Source organism: Ammospiza caudacuta, chromosome Z, assembly GCF_027887145.1.
Source record: "Ammospiza caudacuta isolate bAmmCau1 chromosome Z, bAmmCau1.pri, whole genome shotgun sequence".
Taxonomy (NCBI): domain Eukaryota; kingdom Metazoa; phylum Chordata; class Aves; order Passeriformes; family Passerellidae; genus Ammospiza; species Ammospiza caudacuta.
The window spans coordinates 85,482,916-85,505,012 of NC_080632.1; the positions used below are offsets into that span (position 1 = coordinate 85,482,916).

Sequence of the window (22,097 nt, forward strand, 5' to 3'; positions counted from 1 at the left end):
GAAAAGATGACTAAAAGATGTAGAGAAAGAAAACAACTAAGTGATAAAATTACCTGACCGCTAACATTTCACCATCCAGGAGCAGATTTGAGTTAGCAGTGCTAGGGAAATTAAAAAAAAAAAGAGAAAAAAGAAACAAAAAAAAAAAAAGGGAAGCAGAAGATAAATAGAAATTCATAAAACTTTCATTCCAAGAGGTGCTCCCTGTGATGCTTGTGCTGGGAAGAGGAAGGTCAGTACCTGCCCTGGCTCCATCTGGCAGGGCCTACAACTCAAAAACATCTTGCTGGGCACTCTTGGGAGCTCATAAGAGCAGGAGGAACCACTTCATCACAAGCACAGAGCTGAAATCTGACACTCAGTACCACACAGCACTGCCGAGGCCAAAAATACAAGCTGTCAATACCAGTCTGAGGGAATACCAGCAGAAGGGCCATTTATTATTTCCCCTGTTTCTTCTGCTCTTTCCCTAAGTGCCCACTTCTGGGCACTGTCAGACTGTGGTGAAACATCTCTGTAATTCACTCTGGCTTTTTATGGAGACTTTCTGGGAGCCAAGGCTGCAAATGCCACTGAGGAAAATGACGGATGCTGCAGGCTTTAGGAAATTAACCATTCTTTGATTGCTTGCTTAGCCGAGCAATTTGCAGCGTGATAGACAGAAATTATATCATCCAGTGTCAATTTGTCTATTCATTTTTCCCTCTCCACATGCTTCCTCTCCTTGATTGAATAATCACTAACAATAATCACAAGCATCTGGGGGAAGGAAGTACATCCATCAGTTTTAATGTCAGCAAGAATGAGGGCTGATTCCTCCAGCATTCACCACAGCTCTCCATCTTCAAAGTCATTTACATTCTCCTTATACCAGCACTAATACCCAGATTGTATTATTTCTGTTACGTACTTCCATTTCAGTTTATAATCGAGGAACAATAGAATGGCAATTGGGAAAATACCCAGTTTCAAAAAACAGATGGTTGTTTCATCTGCTATCATGCATTACCACAAATATTTTTACATCTATGTTTTAATTCTCTGAGAATATTGATGGAAGTGTAAGCTTGAAAGACTGAGGCTGAATAAGACAGACCAGATCCAAAAAAGATGATTTTCTATGAAGGATGAAGACAGTAAAGGACAGAGCTGTTAGGAAGGTGTAAGTAGGCAAATCCCAGGGATTGCAGAGGCTTTGCAAAGGCTGTCTCTGCACAGTTTGCTACTTGCAGTAATAAATTACCTTACTGTGTCTAGATATTTTGAAGACAACAGTCCATAACATATACTGAATATTCAGTGATCAAAATACCAAATTCTCAGTTTGTATGGCAGCATAACTCTAAGTATACTTTTTTATATATATCTATAAATGATGCTCTATCATCATATAATTCTACAGTGACATTCTCTAATTTTGTGAATCAATTTCTACCAGCTGAGCTTCCAACTCCCCCTGTTCAGGGACACAGAACAGCAGAAAATAAAAAATCAGTGTGAAGGCACAATAAGAGGCCCAAAGATTGCCTTTCCCAGAAAACTGTTAAAGTGATTTGTTTATTCAATAGAATTAAATCATCTTTCAAACACAGTGACACAGACCAAAAAAAAAAAAAACAGAAAAAAAACAAACCCCAAACCCCCTGATTACTGTTCTAGTTATGGCTTACAGCAATTGATAGGCTTTCTATCACAACCATAGTACAGCTACAGAAACAATAATAAGCCAAAATTACAAGGTGTAAGGTCGACAAAATAAAGGTCAGCCAAAGGACACAAGAGATTAACATCATCATAAAACCAACATGAACCCTGCATGGATTTCTCCACCCTCCCTGCCACTGCCTTACAGAAACAACAAACATGAAACAGCTTTATTTTTGTCATAGCCCAAGCTCCCCTACAATGAAGACACAAAGTTTTACTCCAGTATTCCCAAAATAAGCATTTGTTTCCCACCAGGTGAAAACCAGGGAAATACTCAACAGGCAGCAATTGCTCAGTAAATTTACATGGGCTCAATGCAGAGGTTTGATCAGGAACCTCATGGCTGACAGCAGGAGGGCCCAGAAATGAAGAAAAGTCACCAAATTTTTGTCCTGTCTCAGAGAGGGAAGGGATTTTTCTCCCTCTCCTCATCTCTAAAGGGACAGGCTCGAATGCACACCTAAGTGTGTGTCACACACACACAATGCCAACAAATAAGGATTAATTCTGCCTGTTCCACACTGATAAGAAGGCAATAACCAGAGTCTTCACAAGCTGTAGGGAGCACTGGAGATACTTCAGTGTCTTGGTCCATCAGACAGTTTCAGGTACAACAAACTTCTCAAGATAAAGCCAATGCAGTATCTGCTTTTTCTGGCTTAATTTGTCACTGCTTTACATGCTAACACATTTTACAGTGATTAGTACAGTCAAAAATGTACATCAGCTTACCCAAAGATCAAACACTGAGAACATCTATGGCTTCTAAATAGAAAGTCAGACACATTGGTAACATATTTACATCTTTCAATCCTTGAAGCACTGAGGCAGATTTGTCTTACTTCAAGCTTCCCACTGTGGCCCAGTCCCTCATTTCTGATGTTTCTTGGGTGCTCAGGGCTTTGGGGAGCACTGGAGGTGCTGACAGCCTGGGACCCAGGCTCCCTCAACCCAATGTCTCTCGTACATTTGGATTTCTCTTAAGTTTATTTTTAAAAGCACTTAAGTACAATTTCATTGAATAGAATCAGTTTTGTTTTTTTTTTAATTTTTATTTTTAATACCATGCAGACAACACGGGATGACAAGCATGCTCACCCACATTGGACAGGATGATAACAAGACACAAAATGATAATAATCTGGGTGGGTTTTTTGGGAGATGCAGGCTATTGGCTTGGCTTACAAGCACTGATGTAAGGCCTGAATTCTCTTTCTGCTGAACCCAAATGTGAATGTTGTGGTGGCTTTAAAGGTAGTGGGCTGCATCCTGCCTTCAACACATTCATATCACTGACAAATTCCATACTGGTATTTTAAAGCAAGCAGAAAAAAACCCTCTTTTCCTGAGGCCTGTGGTTCACACACATACTGCCAGGTACAGGGGGCTCATGTAGGATTTACACCACCACGATGAAATGCTTTGCATAGATGAGCTTGAAAGGATGAATTGATGAAATCTGGAAGGGAGAGTGACAGTCACAACACTTCTGCTTCCAGAGAAGCTTGTTCTTTACTCACACCATTAAAAACATGGTATTGCTCCTGCACTGTATCTAAAGCATATGAAAAAAGTGTATCTGAAATCAAGTGAAGGGGGGAAAAAAGAGGCTGCCTCATCTTACCAATGATCAAGGCCCATTTCTGGAGCACACAAAATTTCCACACACTTCACTGGGTTTTGCAAAGGCCCTAAGCATATATACTGACTTCCTTATTCCTGGAACCTCAGCTTACTCTAGAATTTCCCAGGGAGCTTGGCCCTTTAGGGACTGCTGAATTTTGCTGTTTCCTTTTTCCTATACTTGTGAAAGCTCCAAGGCTCTCTGCACACTCAAATGCGAGTGAGGTGGGGGAAAAGCCCATTTCAGAGCATTTCACATTCACTACCCTGGCAGACAAGTGGACATGCCAGAAGATCAGAAAGGACAGATTCCCAGCCTCCCCACCTCGGTTTCCCCCAGCCACAGCAGGGATTGCTCCTCGCTGCCAGGGAGGGCTGAGCACCCACACAGCTGCGTCAGCACCAGCGCTCTGCCTCCAAGCAGGAGCAGCCCTTCCACTGATTCACCAAACACCCACAGAGGGGACTATTCTTGGAGCTGATTTCCTTCCGTCCACTACATCTGGCCATCCCGAGTCACCTTTAATTCATCGTCAGCCGAGCCTGCAAGAGGGTGGATTTTTCAAGGGCTGCAGGAGCCACCCCTGATTGCTGCAAGCTGTGAAACTTCTCCTGTTCTCTCTGCCGTGTTATTCCAGGGCACTAAAGGCTCTGGAGCAGAGTTGTGCTTGCAGCCTCCTGTATTCCCTTGACATTGTTTCTCAAGGAGACCACAGACCTGCTCAGCACGCTGCCTCTCCTCCTTGAGATAGCAGCATTAGGAGCTGCTGCTGCCATGGCATGGCTCTCCCTTTTGCAATTCATGAGCTGGCTTTGACAACTCTGCTGCAATCACAGGAAATATGCTAAAATATTATAATGGCCCTATCGCCATTGAAGCCATTCTGTCCAACAGCAAAGTTGGATTTCATGAATCAAAAGCAATCAGCTAAACTATTCCAGCTAAATACTTCCTTCCCTTTGATGACAGCACTGGCAGATTCATAAGCCTCCTCTGTTGACCCGACAATAAAGTCAAAGCAATCCCAGTTATCATTTCCAACTCAACTTGCATTGCCAGTGTGTGCAATATCAGGAACTTCTTAAGGGATTCTCCTAAATAATGTGAGGGATTGGGGATTAAACCATAACATTTTCTCTCTGCCTGTCTCAGGCTTCATATCCTCAGCAGCAGAGCTGAGATTACAGCTCAAACTCAGGATGTGGTACCAGACAGCTGACAGCCTTTCTTCATGCACAGATCAGAATTATTGGTGGGGGGGATTTTTCTGGGAAAGCACAACGTGCTACACACATCCTTTACTTGCAGGAAACACACCTGACAGTCACTTCTTATCACTCATCCATCCCATTGTTCAGAGGTTAAGATTGGACATTTGGAGCTTAGATCTTGTGGGAGAAGGGAAAACAAAAGCAGCCCCAAACTCAGACAAATGATTGATGTCAAAAGAATATTTTCTTATGCTCAGCACACAAAAGAATGATGGCAGAAACCAAGGAGGATCCTTCTTTCTGCAAAAGCCCTTCTACATATGGCATTTCTGACAAATGCCATAGTTTTGCAATCATTTTTTGAGCAACACCTGAAAAATTAATCAGAAAGTGAACATGTTGCAACATGTGTTTCATTACAAGGACTATTTTATATATATTTCATTAATAATCTTTCTGGCTTGCTAATCACTCCTTAACTGTACAGCTATGTACACCTTCACAGAAATATCTGGGCCTGTTTCTGCAGTCCCTACACAAATAAAATACCCACCCACCTTAATGGGGGCTCTTTTCAGATAAATGTGGCAAGACTGGGCCTTTGGTGCATATGTGCAAGTAACCTGCACACACTTCTTAAAATCATTAAAAAAATATAGTAGCTATAGATTTATAAGCAATCAAAATCTAAACACAGTAACACTGCACTTATTACAGTGAATTTACATTGCTGATTTATATGAAGCAAACAATGGAAAGGAAATGTCTGTGACTCTGTATTTACAGATTAACTGTAAATGCAGTTTTGCTTATCCTTTTGTCTGTCCAAAAGGATTTCTTGCAACTAAAAAGAGGGATTTGCACTATTTCTATCAGCATATGGATGCTTCTCAAGTGCTTTCCCATCTTTTTTGAAGTGCCTTTTGCAACGTATCAGACTCCTTTCAGTTGATTTTGTTTGCTTCCATCACCACAGTAAAGAAAAATCTCTTACTAAAGAAGGTAACCTTAGCAGAGCAGCAGCAGCAAAGCAAACCTGAAGCCACTACTAGCCCCAAACTCAGGCAGAATAAGGAGTAAGGGCTCCAAGTACCAGCTTCAGTGTCATTACTGTTATCATAAAAACTCAACGCACAGCGAGACGGCCAACCTGCAGTGTCACATTGCTCTCTAAATAGCACTTTCATCACAGCACTTCATTGTCAAAGCCCTTTGCACACAAATTTACAGAACACAGCAAAGACAAAGATCTCTTTTGCATATTGAGTCAAGGAAACCATTTCACCTGCAGGTTGATGGGGGTGCTGCCTATTTCACAGGTAGACAATACGAGGGGGTGCTCAATAACACACAGTGTAACTCTAAGACCTAAAACACATCATCACCACAAATAATACATTAAGCTTAAGCACTGGTCCTTCACCTGCCCCTGGCTGGTGTTTCCCAGGTGAGTTCTGACACCTTCATCAAGGATATGGGTTGCTTCTAAGGCAATCAAACCTCAAGAGTGCAGTGTAAATAAAATGCACTCTCACATACCACCCAGGTCACTGCTGGCCAGCAGGGACTTTTGAAGTGGTGACCAACGCGCTTTCACTTTCTTTGTGATCATTTTATCTGTAGTGTGAGCAACTTGCACAGCTCTCAGCATAGCACAGAGGCTTTTAAAAGAAGCTTTGTGCATTCATGCATTACAAAGTCAAAATCCAAGTCCATATTTGGATTTAAACCCTCTCCCCGCCAGCCCCCCACAAAAATAAAATATCCCTCATACAGAATTTTAAACTTCAAGTCCTTGATCAAAGATCTTGCAATCTACATAAGACAAGACAAGGCAACAGCCCTAGTGCTTCAGACTAAGAACTTAGACAGGGAAACTCTGTTCATTTAGCTATGCCAGCACAGCTGGAATAGCAAACCTCACCTCCTGTGTATGCAGTCATACCAGTATGAAAGAGCAATTACCAGCAGCCTACTACAACAAAATAAACTCCAGCAACTTCTGGCACCTTTTCTGCTCCAGGATTTTGTCAACTGTAGCAGGTGAAAAATTAGGCTTGGCATACCTGGTAGAGCTACATTTATGACATTTAAAGAATACACCACCAGCCCTTTCACTATCCTAATAACATTCTCAATATACAAAAATGCCACATTAAGACATTTGACATTTCAAGATGCATAATTTTAAAATAAGCATCATAATCTAAGCCACAAAATAACTTCTCTGAATTTTAACTTCATTTCCTGACATTAACATATTACAGATACCTGAAAGTGTTAACTCAACCTGTACAACGGTGAATCAACATTCAGATACTTTTACAAAGTCTTTAATAAAAATCAATGAGGAAATGATTTTTTTTCTATCTTATGCTGAACAAAAAAATCAACTTGTAAAATATAACTATGTAATCCCCTTGCTCTTCATCTCAAGAAAACCTTGTGAAGGAGCTTGTTTCTTCAGCAAGGACTCCAATGTGATGCTGAGATGGTGGCTGTGGGAGGAAGTGCACAAATTGCCATGTGTTAGCCAGAAGGAAAGCATCACAGACAGGGAGAAAGGAAGCACAGTCAGCGGAGGAGAACAGAAATGCAAGGTGCAAGAAGGAAGAAACAATCTCTAAAACAATATCACAACATGATTCACACAGTTACCTGTTGCTGTGAATGGGAGTTCAACGTTCTGTTCTATCTTGGTTGAAAAAATTCATGAAGTGATTTTGTTTATTCCTAACACAGCTATCTGCTATTTTTGATCAACACTTTGTGACATTACAGAACAAAGATTTTAAGTTATATATCCCCATTAAGCTATAATGCTAAAGAGTATTTTCAAAAATCTAAAGGCCAGAGAACAGAGTGTTCAATAACATCTGGCAATACCCCAAGGTACTCGATTCAGAAACCTATGTAAAGTCATATAATCTATGCTAAAATTCTCCACCTCTGTTTTTCCTCAAAAGTTTGGTGCTTTTCTCCATAGTGAAATGATAACTATATTAATGTGCTCTATTTATCTCTAAATGTATTGTAAATGTGCTTCTTATCTGACTTGCTTTCCAGGACAGGGTGTACCCTGGGGCACAGGAGTTTTGCTTCTCCTACACTGTTACGGACCCAACTCTGCTAGCAGGAAAGATGCTGGTGTCCTAGATCTTATGGGATGCAACGCCTTGAGGAACTTTATATCAAACAATTATTGCATAATCTCGGGGTGTAACAAAACCTCCTCCACCATACACAGGCCATCGAGCTCCCGTCACACTCTGGCAGTGTCCCCTGTCAGCTGCAGGTCCCCGTGTGAACCCGCAGGATCCCCTTGCTGTGCATGTGGAGGAAGTTGAATATCTCCGAGGGCATCGCGTGGAAGCCGGGGCGAGGCTTCACGTTGTCGTAGTAGTGGTGAGTTATAAAAATCCCTGAGGGGTTCATGGGGAAGGCCCAGAAGCCGAAGAGGTGCACCTCCTCGCAGAGCTCCAGGGCCGCAGTCACCAGGATCAGCCCGGTGCTGACCCGCTTGGCCCGCACGCCCTGGCCGAGCCAGTAGCGCGAGACGTTGATGAGATACTGGGGGTGGAAGTAGTAGACGGCCTGCTGCGACTCGAAGTCGTCCAGCACGTACTTGACGCGGATGGACACGTCCGTGTTGCGCGTGTTGTAGAAGGCCGGCAGCAGCACGGAGGCGTTCTCGTACACCTGCAGCACGTCGTAGAAGGGCTTCCTCCACTTCTCCAGCTTGTGGAATCTGCAGGGGAGAGGGTGGGAGCGATTGCCATGGTTTGACGCTGGCACAAAGCCAGCGCCCCCATGAAAATACATTCTTTCTGGTTTCTGCTGTGAGATGTGAGCAGGAATAAGCAAAGCAGGCCCCTACTTAGAAATAAAGAAAGGAAAACTTTATTAACTAAACTACAACTAAGCGTAAAAAGAAACACACAGGGAAAAATGAAAACCTTCTAAAACATTTCCTCCTCCCCCCACCAAATTTCTAATACATCTATCTCTTAAATTACCAACTCCGTCCGTCACTACTCTTTAGATAATCAATTCTCTGTTCATCAAGAGGAGAGGAGTCCCTCTTGTGCCATAGGCTTCCTGAGGAAACACTGTTGGAAATCTGAACACCTATTGGCTTGACCACTTCATATCCCAGAAAACTTACTTCTTCTCAAACCACGACAGTGATGGTCGGCACATTCCCAGCAAGAAACCCCCCACAATGGGCTTTTACTGAAATATTTCTGACACAGGGATAATTGAGATGATTCTTCCCATTGATGGCTTCCCGTTATCAATGGGAATGTACTTAGATTTGTAGATACAGCATCAGCATGAAATGTAGGGTAGAAATTACATACTTCTGAAAAAACTATTAAAAATATAACATTTTTAAAAATTTGTTTTTAATTTTTTTTAAAAAAAATTAAAATTAAAAATAAATCATAATAACTTCATAATAACCCTGTGGCCATTTCTGATGGTGTCTCGCTTCTCATGGTATTATTAGAAGTACGTAATTTTTCCAAGCTACGTGGTGCACTGTAGAAGGATTTTTAGCAGAACAAGGCCATGCTGTGCTCCTCCATGGACAACCCTGACCTTCAGATTACAGAGTTACTTTGAAGACCATGTGCTGTCTTCAGGACAAGATAGACCATGTACTGTCCTCAAAACAAGACAGACCATGTACTGACCTCGAATGGATCCAACAAGGAAGAATGAGCATTGTGCCAAGATGTGACTAGATGCCAAGCACGTTGTGGGAAACTCTTAATTTGGCACACCTTAACTAAAGATGCTTATAGGTGTGACAACCCATCAGTAATTAACATGTATGTGCAACTATAGTTGCTTAACGAATGAGCATCAAGCACTAGTGGTGTGAGACAACATATAGAAAGGAATAAATATGCCAAAGTTGGTGAATAAAGGAGAACAATATGTAGCAATGTAGAACAACATTGGTATGATTGTTGTTACTCAGCCGACTCTCCTGTCGAGGACCCTCCTCAGTGCACCATGCAGTGCAGGGCTGTATAAAAAAGTGGCCAACACCAAAGCTAGCAAGTGCTTAAAATGTCTTACTGTAACATTTTTAAAAGAAATCCAAAGTCAAACAAATTATTTTATGTTGCTTGAGGAAAGAAAAACATCCCCCTCCTTTGAGAAAGGAAAGCAGTAATGAGCCTTATGGTCCCAAAAGTGCCACTAGGTAGCATTAGGGCATTTACAAATTTAAAATTAAAATCACCTAGTCAATCCTGTCTAAGTAAAGTTTCACTGGCATTTCTTTAAAATGTGATAATGTGTTACTTTATTTACTTGATGATCTTAATTTCCCAAAGTTGATGACTCTGATTCTGTGACTTCAGCATTTCGGGTGAGATCCAGTTTCTTTCACCCTGAATGTTTCTAAGATGTTTGACTGGGACTTGCAAGCAGAGCCGGGGAAGGATGGCTCTGTTGTTTTAATTTAATTTTAGCTCATTGCCTTTCCATTTTCCATCATCAAAGTGCAGGTTTAAGTGTTTAACACATTTCTACAACTTGTTACTTATTCAAGTCAGAATGAAATGTATGATTCATAGTGATGGTATAAAGTAGGATTTGGTAAAAAATTCTGTGTAACAGAATTACATTTAAGGTAGATTTGGGAAATCAAGAAAAATGAAAATACAAAAAAACCAGAAATAACCTCTCAGTGATTATACTGGGATTGACAGTCACGACATCTGTCTTCACCCCAACGTCCATGAAGTATTTCTCAGATATAGGAGGCAAATTGCATCTATAAAAAAGAGAAATCAGTAAGAAAGTTCAAAAATTTATTTCACCTTTTCAGGACTAGTAAATAAAATTTATTTAAGCATTTCTGCCAAGCAACAAATCTAGAAGCAGAGTGAGAATTTAAAATTCTATCTAAACATTTTGATGCCCAAACTGTGCAATAATCTAACAAGTTCTTGAGGGCTGTGCGAGGACTTTTCTTGTTCCCTCACCTGTGAGAGATGACTTCTCTTTGCAGGTGTAGCCAAGGCTCATTTTGCCTCCTTAACAGCAATTTACCTATTTACTCTGGCAGTTTAGGATGCAAAATGAATTGAAGCTGCAAGGCCAATCAGCCTATAAAATCAAAGGCTTGCTGAGCAGTAGCTGAGATGCATTCAATAATTAATACACTATATCTAAAACACTGCCTTTAAGATGCTTCGGTTTATACCCAGGAGAATTTAGGGGAAATGTTCCACAAGAGAGAAATCAATCCAGACCTAATTAATCCCAAACTATCTGCTTCACTTCCTTTTCCATTTATAAGCATCTTCCAACATGGTTTAATAGCAGCAATTCTGACTCTACAAGTTCACCATAGGACATCAAAGTTATTGGAAGCAAACTTGTGAGATTTGCAAGCCTTGACTTTGCCCAGCCTCCATTCACCTTGGCCTTGTCCTAGATACATCATCTCACAAAATTTAGAGTATCTCTCAAGAGATGCTGAAATTACTGAAATGCACACTCACAAGTTATCACGCTGTCTTTCCTTCCAAAGGAAATCCAGCTGAAAAAAACCTTCAGCATGTGTTTTCAGGGATAAAATGTGTGGTCTGGCAACTGGTTTTACACTCAGTTTAAGCTAGAGTTAGGCACTGAGTGACACTTTGAAAGCTTTTTGAAATGACCTGCAAGCCTCAATTAAAACCATCACTGTTAAGGCCCCCCACATCTCAAAATTACTGCTGTGCCTAATTTTCAAAGCTGTCCTTATTTCTGAAGAACAGGGCTGAGCAAAAACTGTGATGGGATTTAAGGTAAGAGATGCTTACTGTTTCCACAATACCACAGTTCAGCTGACAGGAAAATTTCTCAGTCAAAGAGAGAGGACAGCTTGGGGAGCAGAAGAATGCACAAAATTCCTCTAAAGTCCTTCTAACACTCAAAAGGTTCACATCCACCTTACAGACAGTCCATCTTTATATGGCCAGAGAATTGGTTTTGGTTATCCTTTTCATAGACAATGCCATTTCTAGGACTTCCTTCTGCTGGGTCATGCAACTCAAGTGTTTGGGCACCCCCAGCACCACCTAGCACTGGGCACTGTGCTTATTAGATAATATTTGAGAAGGGTTTTCAGATAATCAGCTTCAATGTTTCTGAACAGAAAAAATTCACACCAGGATTAAGAGTGACTGAATTTTTTGAAGATAATGATAATGCCTTATAAAAATGGTCTAATCTGGACAAACTGTACTTTTGTCAAGACTTCCAAAAACTCATCCTCACCAAGAGCAGTCCCATCTCTAAATTCACAGAGGTCCCCTCTGGCCAGTAGATGGAGACAGACAACAACTACTGGTATATGCAACCCTGGTGTGTATTTTATATATTCTATTGTACTATAACTGATTGCTTTCAGAATTTACTTCACAGAACAATCCTGGCTGCATGCTGCTGGCCACAAGATTTCCCCAAGTGTCCTGAAAGTATTGCTGAATGTAATCAGGGCTCCAGAAACACTTGTGAAATGTTTTATAAAATTTCACTGGTGGCCAAGATGATGATTCCTGATAGTTTGGTGGACTGGAAAGCAGATGTGTTCAGACCTGATCTTGAACACAAGCTTTACTTTAAAACTGATGTCAGCAAGACCTTGACTTTTAAAACACTGGCACATCTTTTTGCATAATCCACAATTTGGAGATGGTGAACCAGCGGTTTCTTTGGCACTGATATATTTTTTCATATTCCAGTTCTGACTAAACCTCCATTTAATTGTTACAGTTACCAAATGCAACCCAGTTTCTAAGTTCTGTAATAATCTCTTTTTTTTTTTCACCAGTTTTGGTACCATTCAAGGAAGAGTAGCAGTGGTAGTACAGGAACTCTACTAAAAGTCCTTAAATTCTGCTTAAGAGCTTGCCATCTCCGTGTGTCACATGGGCTGCTCCTTTCATCCATACTTATGGTTGTGATCCAACACAACAGCAGCGAATCTACAGTAATTATTTAATGCATATGGAATACACTAAGCTTTTAAGAAAGAAGTTATGTGAAGCCTAGACTTTCTCACAGACTTTTTTTTTCATGGAAAACTAAGATAATAATTTTCTGTAAAGTTGCAATAGGAGGCAGACACAGGAGTCTGAAAATAATGAATCCTGAATGTAAAATTTTCTCATATGATGTCAAGTTGAATTAAGACTGCACTGAATCAAAATCTGATCTAATTTTTCCTGGTGTGAAGTCAGAGAAATTAATTGCTTTATGCATGGTTATTCTAAACTGACAACAACATACCCAAGATCAGAAAATAGGCCAACTGAAATAAAGAGATTTTTCTTTTCTAGAGAGCAAGTCATGATTCTGTGAGCTAGTGGTCATATGCCATGACCCAGGCAAAGAGCTTAACAGGATTTAGAGAGGGATTAGTCATGCATATGAATAACAAAAAAAAAATCTTTCTCATATATATTAAGGATTATATAATTGCTGCTAGACTCTCTTATCCAGGGACACTCATCGTGGGACATCCCAGTTTATGCAAAACCTGGATAATTCCACATATAGTGAGGAGCAGTGAAGACACTTAACATTTAAAGTTATTCTGGTGCCTTTGGAAGCCCTGGATAGATTATTGATTACAGTAAATCCTGTTATTGAGCACCTGAGCTCTGCACCAGTCCAGAAACACACCTCTGAGGCACATCAGCAGTGAGCTATTAGCATCTGACCAGGCTGCTTGTCACTCAATAGAGGCAGTACCTCTGGCTCAAATCTGCCCCAGAAAATTATGTCCAGGTTCATAGGACACTGCTTATAGCATAATATCCATAGAAGGATAAATCCATAACCTCAGTGGCAGGGAGAGGGCATCAGACTTTGCCAATAAGTCAGTGATTAACCCCACGGAGTTTGGGAGAAGTAATTCTTCAAAGCTTAATTAAAAAATATATATTATAAAGAAAGATGTTTTGGGGTGGTTTTTTTTTGTTGTTGTTTTGGTTTTTTTTTTTTGAAAACCGGCTTTTTGTGCAAGAAGTAGGCTTGACACAGCCAATTTAGCAAATGTCATGTTTCCATGCGAGAGAGAATAGCTTCTCAACGTTCCATTTGTCATTGGAAAAGGCAAAAAAAAAAAAGAGGAAAATGGAGCTGTGGTGGTTACCGAAACACGAAGTCTGCACTGTCAATCTCCCGGCCACATCTGCTGTTCTTCAGAATTCCTCCATTCCCAACCACTGCACACCTCTTGAACTGGGAGCGGTGGTACGGCATGTCCTGCAGCAGCACGGCAAGGAAACAGTTAAAGACCCCAAAACATGGACACAACAACCCCCTTTTTCACTTCTTCCTTTGTTGTTTTTTGTTTTTTTCCTCTACAGCTGCACCTTGCTGCATTAACCACAGGATGTTGACACTGGTTCTGGGGTGCAATATTCCCTTTACACAAAGCGATTGGTATTTTGCTGTGCAGTTAGAGATGGCACAGGCAACAAACCCAAATGGCACAGGCAACAAACCCAAATAACCTATTATTTTTCCCCAGGTTCAATAGCATAAGGAATAATTTCAGACATTTTCTTTCCCCTTTGATTTCCATGTGAGGGCACAAACCATGAATTAGTGTAGCTCTTTTCTGGGCCGCCTGCAAACTGCTGGCTCCTGAGGTTCTGGTGTCCTGCTTTTGGGAAGGCTGCACACAGAGCTCCAGGGCAGCCAGTAAAACCCAAGAAGTCTGTCAGACAGCATGTCACAGAAAGCAGCCCAAATTTTATTGCTTACCAGTAATTGTACTGATAGTATTAATGATTATTAATTAGCATTTGCACTACCAGCACTGCCTTTGGTCAGGCACCTTTATGAACTTGTGGATGATGCAATCCACAATTTTCTCCTGTAATCTTTGGGAAAAATCCTGCCTTCACACACAGAGATGCAGCTGCTGCTGGAGCCAGAGAGTGAAAATCACATCCTGAGAACAAACTGGGCTGTTAGGGTGAGAGGGCTGTGACGAAGAACTGAGCCATGCTACACCTTATGAATATGTAGGGATGTGCTTACATAAGCATGAGAGTGCTCGTTTTTGGTACATACATATTTTATCAATAATCTCATGCTGCAAACTACAGAGGGATGCAAGAATGGCTTGACATTTCTGGGTGATTATTCCCAGGATCTTTCCACGGCATCCATAAGCCATGAGGCAAAAAGGGCATCCAATTACACCTGTCTGAGAAAAGCAGCAGCTGTCTGACAGAGAGGAAATATGGAGCTGTCTGTGCTTTATGCAGTGATTTCTTAACACACAGTCCCTTGGCAGCCCTGGAAGGGAAATCAGAAGCCAGGTGTCCATGCTTAGCACAAAGCTCTTGCTCCTGCAGCATTGCTTCTGTGTTTTCAGCCCTTTTTTTCCTACATGTGAGAGGCTACAGCCCTGCTCCCGTGCAGAGGGTGGCTTTGGTCACTGCCCAGTGACTCCCAAAGGCATTTTGGCATGCAATGATGCCTTCACAGCATCCTGATCATCCAGGACAAACCTAGCAGATCTCAGGTGTTCAGACTTTGATGCACTCATCTGCCTAATCAGGCAGGGTTCTAAGGATAACAGTCCTGGATTTAGACGTACCCATTCTTTGCACGTCTCCAGATGCCAAAGTGCTTTCCTGGATCCCAGCCTTTCCCTGCTTCTGCCCCTGCTCCCCACGTGCACATTCAGATAACAGCACTTCCCTTCCTCTCAGCAGTGCTTCGAAAGCCAAAGGATTAGATGTGGTGTGACCCTGAAGGACGGGTTCAACGGCACAAATTCTAAGTACTTAACCTGAATATTGGTGTCTGGCTTTTCAAAAGCGATCAGTTTCAGCCACCCCCTCCAAGTATTCTGTGTAAATTGAAGGGGTGAGCCCTGTGATAAATCTGCAGCCACATCAGCCCATTCCTGCTCATCAGTCACTCTGTGCAGAGGGAATTGCCCACTGATTATAACCTTGAACACCCCTGGAGGTCAAGTGTTATTTGCTGGAAAGGCTTTGAATAATCATTATGATGAATACATTTAAAAATTATGAAGCCTGTTCACAGATAATCTGTGAACGGAAATAAGTATAAAAATAATCATTGTGAATATGAATTATAAAATAATCATGCCAAAAAGAAAATCAGACCTACCCTCAAATGTTGGATTTACTATATGTGAATATTATACTTTGAAAGAGTTCTGATAAATCAGTGTCTCTTTTATTTAGCTTTCTTATTTCATTATCCACTTTGCTTCTAAGTCAGCAATATTCTGCAGGAAATTACATATATCTATATCTATATCTATATCTATATCTATATCTATATCTATATCTATATCTGTATCTATATCTATATCTATATCTATATATCATATACATATACGCATACACATACACATACATATACATATACATATACATATACATAATGGATGGATGTGTATGTGTATATTTGCAGATGACACCAGAAAACAGAATAATCACCTAAAATATCATATTAAAAAAATAAAGATTTTCATATCAAATATAAGCAGTGAATGAATTCTGTAGAAATGTCAAACAAGTGCTAAATGCTTGGCTATAGGATAGTGCCTAATGCAGCAAGTACAGTGAAGCTGATCCTGCAAGTGGGCAGAGGCACCTTTGGAAACATTTTGAAGATTTCTTGGTTGATATGAAAGATTCCACTCGTATCCACTTCATATTTCAGTTTAGTTCCCAAGGGAGTATTTTTCTGGGTGGTGAACAGAAAGGATGGGGCATTGCAACACCTTGACAGAGTAGACCTGTGAAAAGAAAAAGAAATAAGAACAAGGAGACGATGGCATGACAGGATTTGCAATTACTGTTGCTCCTAACAAGGTATTTTTCACCAAAAAAATGTTTTTTAGCTCTTAGATAGGTAAAATGGTGGTTTGATGGATTTTCACTCAGAAAACTTCAGATTTGGTGAAATTTTCTTTGATTGAGAAAACTGTGGCAAAACAAAAAGAAAAGAGAGTAAATTAGATACCTACACTTGTCTCTTCTAGGGGAAGATGGAAAATCATGTGCAAATTCATGGGAAATGTGAAACTCATGTGCAGATTCTGCCCTGCTCGAGCCCCAGAGATGAGCTTCTGCCTCCCATATCCTGGCAAAACCACATCAGTGAATTAGTGCCTCTCTGCTTTCCAGATCTTCACCATTTTATGAATTATATACTCATCACTGGGCAGGAAATGTAGGGGTTCAAGAGTCCCTCTGGAGACATGGAAATGTGGCAGGGCAGTATTTGAACACAGCAATACCAAAGACACTGCCCCACCTGACAGACTGCTGTGGAGCACAGCACACTTCGGCTACAACAAAAAAAAAACCTTCAAAAATCTTAATTTTGCCCTTGGCCTTGCACATGTGTGCATCAGGAAGGTGATGTGGCCCCAAGAGTTTGGCGCCAGGCAAACTGGTCATGCCTAAAACTCAAAAACCTCTGACTAATGATCAAAATATTTTTGCATAAAATCCCAAATATGGGATTCAGAGTAAGAGAGAAAAAACATTCAGGTCTGATCTCTTTGCTGTGTTTTGCATTGCAGAAACCCAAACCACCAAAAATATTTCTCTGTCTACTCTAAAGTGTCCTAACCCCCAAGGTAGCACTAACTTTAACCCTCATTCATAGAAAAAGTTTCCTAGACTTCAAAATAGACTGAAATCCACAGAATTGTAAAATCAAGTATAGGAAATGGTGTATCACTTAGTAAAAAATTTAAGTTAAAAAAATTTTAGTATGTTGTAGATGGAAGCAAAATAAAAAACACAAAGTGTCGTCCTAAGTGTCTTCATGCTTCTTCTTCCTTCTTCTTCATGAGTTTAAGTAACATTTTGTAATTAGACAAAAAAATACACATTACAAACTTTTTAGAATCAATTATTAAGTTAAAAGAAAAAAATAATCTAACTGTAAATTCTTAACTAAATATTTAGTCCTGTAAAACCTTGTAACAAAAGATCGTTAACCATTTTCTGCCTTCTAATGAAAAGCTGCCAAACTCACAGTAATGAAGCTGTTTTATGATAAAAAAAATAAAGACTTAAATCCAAACATAAACTACCATCTCAAATACCTTCAATCCAAACCCAAAAAAACCAACAACCAATACCCCAAAAATGAAACACCCTCCCATACATGAAAAGTAGATAGGAAAAGCAGCTTTGTGAATAAGATTCCTGTTCCCCATCCTGCCCTGGATACTTTTCTTCTTTCACTGGTGGCACTGCAAGCCCTGACTTCTGCTCACCCTTATTCCAGAGATGGTTTATTTCCCAGTCAATGTGTTTGATACCTTTAGTGAAAAATCCATGTCATAGCAAATGTATGAGCATGAAGGCAAAGCCAGATGGCTCTCAAATAACCCAAATTAAATGCCTTGCCTCTGGGGTGTGTGGCCTCATATTCTCAGTTGGAAGAATAAGCCTGTCTTCTTTATGGGTTTTATTACAAGCACCAGAAAGCAAATAGAGAATTATGCAAACATTTCAGTGATGTCCAATTACTCTCATATACTTGACTCATGCAGGATGGCACAAAATGATCATCAGATCAAGGCAGCAAATGAGACTGAAAAAGTCAATGAATAATGTTCAACAGCAAAAACAATTACAAACAGATTCAAGGAATTGAATTGTTATAGTTTGGATATGAGAAAAACCTCTTCATTGGCTGCTCCTTAAGGAATGGAAAGAGATGTTTTTCCTTAATGTCCAGCTGGTTTTCCAGAGGCACAGAGGCACACATGCACATTTTGTGAATGCCTGATATCTGATGGAAGAAGATTCTCAAGGAAACTGCTTTCCTTAGTCTTTACATACAAACTTTAGTGTGATTTTTGCCCTTCATCCCTCTCTGCTGCTCAAGCAGCTGCCATTTAAATCTGCTGGATTCTCCCCATCCACATGATGGAACTGGAATGGCAAAGCTCAAAATCCCACAGCTATGAGGGTTACACATTTCATCCTCCTCCTAAGAGCCTCCAAACTCAGAGACCTTGATTTGCTGTTAGGGACAGCAGCTTCCCCACAACCCCACACACTGATGTCTCTGCCCCACTGAACACAGATGAAACAGGCTTTAGACATTTTCTTCTTTTTAATTACAAGCACTACTGTTGCTCCTGAGACCAGCTGACAGAGATTATGTTTGCATCTGGGTGCCAGTGAGGGTTCCTGGAGCAGTGATATATCAGTCAGGCAGGTAGAAGCAGTGACAGGAGTCCTTCATCTCTGTTTTCTCTCAGTGCACAGGGTGGAGAGGGGTTCTTTGTTTAATGTGCTGGTGTTGGTGGCCTGAGATAGACTGATGGCCCTCCTGGTGGTCTTTGGAAACTCCTTTCTCATTGCTCCCATCTCTGCTTTGGCCTCCAAAGCTCAAAGGGCTCCTTTCCATACCTCAAAGTGCTGCTTTCTCTCTGGGCACAATCATTACTCCTCTCACTCCAGCTGTTTTTAAAATAATGAGCTGCAATCCTGAATGACTCTCCTCTTCAAAACAGGCTCTGATAATTGCCTACCAAGTAATTTCCAGGAAAAATGCAGGGGGAAAAAAAACCAAACAAAACCCAAACACCTAAAAAAACTTAGGTGTGGAGATCACATTGGAGAAACTGCTATGAGTCTGAGACTAACAATGTTATTTTTAAAGATGTCAATGACTAAGTCAGCACATGCATTCTCACACTCTCTCATTAACTCCTGACAGCTATTTCCTGGAATCATGCAAGAGGATTTGAGATAAAGCTGGGGGCCTTATTACAAACAACGTCTCTGGATTGTACCAGTGACTTGCAGACTCCAGTCTACAGCACTTACCCTGAAATAGTTTATTTTCTCAAAACCTACTCAAATATGGCACTGGAATATATCAATATATAACATTCAAAAACTGGTTTGGCTTCAATCCACTGCTGCCTTCACAAGGCCAGTTCCAAAAGCTGTGTCTTGAGAGGATCATGGAGCAGAGAAGTTACATGAAGAAAGACAGAGCACTACAGAAATTAACTGAGAGGTCTCTGAAGACCAGAAAAAAAAAATGTAGATAATCTGTGAGTAAGAGCTGAGAAGCCATTACCAAAAAAAAACCAAACAACCAGAGAAAGTCATAACCAAGGTCTGACAGTACCTAAAACACCCAGAAGAAATCAAGTGTTTTGAGTATTTTGTAGGCCAAATTTGCACTATCACCAGTGGTATTACCATTCCAAGCCAGAGAGTTAGGCTGATGTGTTAGGGCAGCCATTAAATCTCATCTCCATCCCCACTGCTGCCCAAATAACATCTGGAAGTCTTTCCCACATCAAATTCCTTGCCTTTCCTGGAAGACTGTTCCACCTGCCAGAAATCTTATTGCTGAGTTGTTTTCTTTAAAGTAGGACGAAAAGTCCACATTTATTCAAAAGGATGGTATTCCAAATGTTGTCATGCTTACTCTTGGTAACCATGTGAAATTTTGATCTCTGCAAGAAGCTAAACTCAAACTAAAGTAGATTTTACCCAGTCTCATTAATGTGAGACATTCTTACTTGAATAAATTGGCTTCTGTGACATTCATCTCCCATTTGCACATCTGTAGGCTCTTCCATCTGTCAAACAACTCGGTTTGTTTCACCCTAAAATATATAAAAAAAGAAAAATTAAGTTTATTACAAGGGCTTAATTTCCTAAAACAGCTGCAGATAGAATACCATGCAAATTGATGGGACAAATCAGCCAGTCTCAACAGTACAAAATTTATAATTTTTCTTCCTTTTTCTGCTCAGACATAGCCACTCCAAGCCCAGTGAATGCAAGAACTGATGTTTGGGACTGATTTCTTCTCCCTGATAGGCTTTGACTGTTTTTTTCAGGATAAAAAAAATGCAATATTGAGCAAGAAGCAGCTGCTCTACCAAAATCTGCTGGGAAGCAAATTAATTTCAATCAGCTGGGTTTTGGGGAAAAGGTGCACCCAGCAGAAGGGCCCAGGAGGGGAGTATTGGAAAAGAGGATTAATTTGGCCAACTAAAGCTGCATTTTGGTGAGGTTAACTTGATCTGTGAGATCCTACAGCACAACATTGTGGTTAAATTGATTTTTTGAACAATTTATAAGCTCACGTGTAGGGATAAGAGTCTGTGATGGTAAGGGAAAATGAAAAGCTCTTTACATAACGATCTCTACCTCCTCCTCTGCTAATCAGTACACCTGTAGTTGCATTAAAAAAAAAAAAAAAATCCCCACTCCTATTTCAACTACGCTGATAGAGGATGACTCATTTTTTGATGATATCACCAATTCCAAGAAGTTCCTCACTGAAGTTCGCACATATTCTGGTGCGTTTGGACAACAGAGATAATGAAGGCTTTGCAAATATCTGGAGGTAGGAAGCAACGGTATAATCTGGCTAAGAAATTTGGAAGCCTGTGATTTCTGCTAGATTGATAGGTCTTAATGAGTTCTTTTCAGGCTTGAGGGCTTTTAATGTTTGAATAAAGCATAGACTTTTAAGATAATTATATATTTAATGTGAGTAAAACCGGGCATTTCCCAGGCTGAGGAAGTTGCAGGAAGGAATTAGGTCATATTGTACTTTCTGTAGCCCACCAGAGCACATTAACTTGGAAATCTTCCATTACCATAAGGGCTGACTTGGGAAACATAGCACATATGAATCAAGAACATCAGAAGAGACCAGCAGAGTAGAAGAGTTTAATGTCAAACAGCATCTACTATAGAATTTAGGGTAACTCATATCTAGCTGAGCAGGAATCCACTACCTTCCTTGGGCCACTGGGTAAGATGAAGAAAAATGAGGAATTCTCTGTGCATGCAAAAAGAAAAAAGGCATATCAGAGCTCCTGATCTTCAGCAGAACACTGGGGAAGTGTGACATTCTCACCCCTCCTTTTTATTTTTAAGCACTGCGAGTCAGCAAGCCGTGCAAAGTGTGTTACTCGTGTACCCTTCATCCAGTGCAGGAGGCAAGGACATAACCTACATTCTGCTGTGCACACAGTCAGGCAGGGAGGCGTGCTCAGATTCGTGCAGACCTGGAGCAAAAAATTCTATTTTCTGTAGCCCTGGCTGCTCAATGTTATGCATGTGTGGAGCTGCATTTTGAAGTTACATTCCCAGGGCAATTTTCAGACCCTGTGCATTGCCTGCCACATTAATAAACCATTGGCTTTAGATGTGGTGAGGGAGTAGGCATAATCGAAGCACCTAAACTCAGTGAAATGCTGAAAAATGCAAAAAGGCAACACTAAAATCACCCAGCTGTGCACTGTCGTACTGGCAAACTCACTTTTTTCACCCAGTTCCCTTGCTGTAGTTTGACATAAACATCTCATTCAACTCATTGGTTTCCTGACATACTTACTGGACCACAAAACACAATTTAGAGATATTTTATTGTTTCCCAGAATCATATTTTCTTACCTTTTCACTGAGGTGTTTTGACTTGTGAAACTCTCTGCTGTTTGAAAAGGTCAGAAACGCAAATGGGCTCAGAAAATATCT

The 22,097-nt window shown here is 40.6% G+C and overlaps 1 protein-coding gene across 3 annotated transcripts in view; it reads right to left on the bottom strand.

Moving 5' to 3' along the window:
* Positions 1-7,827: 7,827 nt before the first annotated feature.
* Positions 7,828-22,097, bottom strand: part of ST8SIA5 (ST8 alpha-N-acetyl-neuraminide alpha-2,8-sialyltransferase 5) — a 43,582-nt gene continuing 29,312 nt past the window's right edge. For all 3 annotated transcript variants that reach the window (XM_058824052.1, XM_058824051.1, XM_058824050.1), the window contains 5 exons: positions 20,123-20,209; positions 16,204-16,348; positions 13,709-13,821; positions 10,241-10,333; positions 7,828-8,290 (listed from right to left, as the gene is read on the bottom strand). In XM_058824052.1, the coding sequence (XP_058680035.1) occupies positions 7,828-8,290; positions 10,241-10,333; positions 13,709-13,821; positions 16,204-16,348; positions 20,123-20,209 (901 nt within the window). The remainder of the gene's footprint in view (positions 8,291-10,240; positions 10,334-13,708; positions 13,822-16,203; positions 16,349-20,122; positions 20,210-22,097) is intronic.